Source organism: Fundulus heteroclitus, unplaced genomic scaffold (assembly GCF_011125445.2).
Source record: "Fundulus heteroclitus isolate FHET01 unplaced genomic scaffold, MU-UCD_Fhet_4.1 scaffold_43, whole genome shotgun sequence".
Lineage (NCBI taxonomy): Eukaryota > Metazoa > Chordata > Actinopteri > Cyprinodontiformes > Fundulidae > Fundulus > Fundulus heteroclitus.
This window is the reverse complement of record NW_023396846.1, coordinates 2,795,995-2,800,620: the sequence shown is the minus strand read 5'-3', so window position 1 is coordinate 2,800,620 and position 4,626 is coordinate 2,795,995. Positions and strand designations below refer to the sequence as shown.

Below are 4,626 nucleotides of genomic sequence, written 5' to 3'. Positions count from 1 at the left end.
TTGTAATATTCAATAGTGTTTCTGTTGTAGTTCCTATTTCTGCCAGCAGGGAGCGTATTCACAACTACAAGCTCTACGGCGCTTCTTCTTTGTCTTTTTTCTCTTTGCGCATGCCGTTACTGCAGTTTAGAGAGAGTTAGAAAAGGAGGAGTCAATATAACTAGTTACTAAGTAAATACTGATAAATGTGTTTATATCTTGAGTTATTGATCCTAGGAGATTATCGGCCCTGCCAGGAGTGGTTTCTGGTTGCGGGACATCACCGTGTTGTTGTGTTTTGTCGAGTGAAAACTGCGGTGATTAATGATGATTAGCGCTTACATAGCATGCTAACTACGGCTGATTCTGCTGATTGCTCCTGATTTCATGGAGAAAGTATCTTTGTTATATTGTTATGCTGGAGACGATGTTAAAAACCCAGCTGGAGACAGATGAAGGTATATGAGTGATTGAGGATGTAAAAAATTGTGTTTTGGTGTAAATTATCTGTGTTAATTGAGCTATTGCTGCATGTGATTTGTACTATTACTATATGCCAACTAATGCTATATAGTTAGAGCGAGCTGGTTTTTATGAGCTAAAACAGCAACAGTGGGCTTTTGAGTTATTGAGAGACAGTAATTTAATGAATGATTAACAAACATGATTGAAATGTGATTTAAAAATAATTCATATACACCATTTTGTGTGTGTGGGCTGTTTAAAAATTAATTTTATAGCTTTATGTGATACTTTGTTAACTTGAATAAGATAAAGAGGATAAATACTGAACAGTTGACTTAGGTAAATGTATAAAAAGAGAGAGAGATTAATGTAAAAGCTGCTGCTCTGTGCAGGGTTTTTTTTTGTATCAGTCGGTTTTGAGGAACGTGGAGCAGGTTTACGGCTTACATGCGTGGAGGGTGTGACGTCAGAGGGCAGCTTCATCGTGCATCTGGAGAAAGCACATCTATGACATCATACAGATAAGAAAACAAAATCACACTACTCGGGTAGATGAACACTTGATAACAGACACTGACTAATCTGGACGGTTGACTTTACCGGACTGGTTTATTATTTTGGGCCCATTTCATTTGCACTTTGAACAATATTACAAATTATTTTCCCGAATTGTGAATTTGTTCTGTTGTTGTTTATTTATGAGGTTGCTGATGGTAAATCTCAAGTTGATTTCTGGGATTGATGACGAAATATAAATTCAGTCAGTTGCTGAACTATTTCAGTTGGTGAATTTAAAGAGTCTTTGTGTAATAAATGATAAAAGGGGAACAAGGACCTCCAGAAACACTCAGCACTGTGTTCCAGGCTTCCAGCAGTGTTGCCAGGTCTGCTTATTATCAGCGACTTTGAGCTTTTAAACCTTTTAAAAGGTAGAGGGCATAAAGCTGGTTGCTTGTTTCTGGCCGACCACACTCTCTGTTTCTTTCTAAAGAGCAGCAGCCAGGGCCCTGAGGAATATGTTCTTTTATTAAGCTTCCTCTACCGTGTAAGTCTTTTATCCTGAACTAAAGCAGCCATCCCCTCACACACGCAGCGCTGCACATGTTTCTCATGCGTCGTGTTTGCAGCATCTTCTGTCTGCAGACACGTGACGCAGACCGGCAGCTGTTTGCTAGCAGTTAGCGTTAGCTTCCTTAAATGTCCCTATTTATCAGCAGCTTAACGATAGAGGAGCTGATATTTTAGTCAGTGAGGCTCTGTTAGCTTCAGTGACGATACTAAAGACTTTGTTCCTGATCTCATCAGCTAGTCTGAGAAACGAGACACGGCGGCTCATCTGGTGCCGTTTAAATGTGTTTCTGCTGTTTGTCATGGTTTTAATTTTTCTGCTCATATCCACCTTTATACTCTGAAGCGTTTCCTTAACCTGTCAGATCTCCTACATCAACCAACTGTTACTTTTGACTTCAACATGTAAGTCAAGGTATTTCTACAGTCTGGAAGCAAATAAAAGAATCAGGAGCCGTTTGTGTTAGTATGATTTACCATAAATGTCAGAATCATTGTTTCCTGTGGAGTCCCTCAGCTCTGCAGAGGATTTTATTTCCTCTAAGTGTGATTTCTCTCCCTCGGGACGACCAGAGTGAAGTCTGGATGAGAGCTGCTTCACCGTGTCTCTGTTCATCTGCAGAGCTGGAGGCCAAGCAGCGGGTGATGGAGGACATGCGTCTGGCCCTGACTGAGCAGGAGGAGACCCAGGAGCAGATGGAGCAGGTCCTGGAGGAGAAGATGGCGCTCCTCCAGGAGCTCTCTGCTGGTGAGGCACCAAAGACACAAAGCTTCACCATCAGATTAAATGATCAGGTTGTACCGTTGTTATGGGTTCAGTCAATTAACCCGATCATAATAATAATAATATGATCTGACATGCGCAGTTATCAGGTTTCCCTAAAAAAAAAACACAGAAGAAGAACTTCAATCTTTGCTGAACAACAAAAAATACTAAACAAAGCGTTTTTATACGTGTTCGTTAGTCTTCTGAGCATCCAGGAAGTTCTAATTAAGTTCTTGCAGGAAGTTCTAATTATGGTTGAAACGTTGCTGAGTAAAGCAACATTTTTTAGCTCTTTTATTGTGTCGAACAGGAAGGTTGCATCGAAACCTCACCATCGCAGAAATACGTCACTTTTACGTCGGGTCCACTCTGGTCAGTCTGCCTCATCCAGACTAACTTGATCCTGACAAGTTTATGTGAACGTTGATCGGATTATCAGTCGGAATAAACCACCGGATTACAATTTCATTCTGATTGAGGCAAATCCGATCATAATATTACGATTGGCTGTTTGTTCTGATTACTTTTGTCCATTTAAACGTAGCTACTGTCAACAAGGAGGTCTGATCCTTTTCTGCAATGAGGGACTCAGACCTTCATCTTCATCAGCTTCATCGGCTGTTCAGCCAAACATGACAGTCATAAAAATACATAAAAGCCGACTGTGACCATAAAATACTCATAAATCTTCTTTATTTTTGTAATGCTGAATTATTTAGCATCATTTAAAGGCGCTAACCTAAATGCTGCTCTGGTCCGATTTAAAGTTCAGTTTAACTAGTTTAACCAGATTTTTGAGGCACGTCGTAAAACCACGACTAAAATGTTTTCTGCATACGTCCCCGTTTCTGCTGCCAAGCAGCGCATCAGGAGTCACGCCTGTAGACGTTGTCTGCTTCAGATTCAAGACGTTTTCTTTTGAACCAGAGGAAACCTCTGCTCCATAAATTCCAACAATTTACAGTTTGTCAGCAAACACACCCGACCTCGAGATTTTACCGCGGTCGGAGCTGAAAAGTCGATAAGATAGTTTAAAGGTGTGGAAAACTGGAGAACAGTCAGTGAGAGCGGCAGGAGGTCTGAGGAGTTAAAGCGGTTCTGTGTCGTTCCAGAGGTAAACAGGCTGAAGGAGAAGGTGCTGCAGCAGAACCAGGGAGCCGGCGGGCCCTCAGAGGACCTGGACCTGGCCAAGGATGAAGCTTCACGAGCTCAGGAGAGCTTAAAGGTAGAACCAGATGTTTTCTGATGTGGACCAGATCAGTTCAGTCAAATCATGAAACTGAAGATGTTTTCCTGCAGATCCTGACAGAGAAGAGCCAGGCTGAACGCAGGAGGTGGCAGGAGGAGAAGCTGTCTCTGATTGGTCAAGCCAAAGAGGCAGAAGACAAGAGGAACCAGGAAATGAGGAAGTTTGCAGAAGACCGAGAGCGCTACTGCCGCCAGCAGAGCCTCTTAGTAAGAGGAGCAGGAGACCAGGAGCTGGCCCAACAGCCGAGGGGCCCAACAGTAACCCGTTTGCTCCTGCCTCCTCAGGAGTCCAAGCTGCTGGAGAAGGAGGCGGCCATGGAGAGCTGGAGGAAGGAGAGGGACGCCCTGGTTGCTGCCCTGGAGGTGCAGCTGCAGAAGCTGCTGTCCAGCCAAGCAGAGAAAGACAAAGTCATCAAGGAGCTGAGTGAGCAGAGCTCAAAGCAGCCAGCAGAGGTCAGTGTGGCGCCACCGCTTCCTTCCTCCTACGTCCTGCTGTCTCCCGATCTACGAGCAAAGTAAGCCCACTCCAGCCAATCGCTGCGCGCCCTCTGCCGGCGCTCGGCCAATCACCTGCCCCGCTGGTGGGCTTACATTTGACCAATCGCCTTCCAGCACCCGGATCCCTCATAAGCGCTCGGAGGAAGACGCTCCGCAGTCATCTTTACGTTGACAACTGTCTGGACTACTTTGGCGAGCGGTAAGTTTAAAATATATATGAATATTCTCTCTTTGTTTATTACAAATACCGAGCATGCTGCAAAGACGGCAGATTGATACGAACTCTTTCTGTTACCGTCTCGGTTTTAGCCGTTGTGTCTGTCGCTAGCTTGTACAGCGACCGTCACGCTTTTTTCATACAGTAATAATAATATTTTACATGAATGTGATCAAGTTTGCATCTTGATCACACTTGATCGCGCTGTGCTGCTGCTGTAATAATGCGCGCTTCGCGGAGGTTGTGCGCGCCGGCCGCCCCGCTTAGCGCTATTCAGATTACAGTTATGATAATCACTTTATGAATGATCATAAATACGGGCTCCTTTGATTTTTGTCTACCTCACGCCAAGAAAATAAATAGAAATTACACTTGGTATTATAGC

The 4,626-nt window shown here is 43.8% G+C and overlaps 1 protein-coding gene across 1 annotated transcript in view; it reads left to right on the top strand.

The window, feature by feature from the left end:
• The first annotated feature begins 246 nt into the window (after positions 1-246).
• Positions 247-4,626, top strand: part of LOC118560438 (kinesin-like protein KIF20B) — a 5,507-nt gene continuing 1,127 nt past the window's right edge. Inside the window, exons 1-6 of the mRNA XM_036131428.1 lie at positions 247-296; positions 2,135-2,260; positions 3,391-3,503; positions 3,578-3,733; positions 3,812-4,041; positions 4,139-4,223. Of these exons, the coding sequence (XP_035987321.1) occupies positions 2,158-2,260; positions 3,391-3,503; positions 3,578-3,733; positions 3,812-4,041; positions 4,139-4,196 (660 nt within the window). The 5' untranslated portion in view covers positions 247-296; positions 2,135-2,157 and the 3' untranslated portion in view covers positions 4,197-4,223. The remainder of the gene's footprint in view (positions 297-2,134; positions 2,261-3,390; positions 3,504-3,577; positions 3,734-3,811; positions 4,042-4,138; positions 4,224-4,626) is intronic.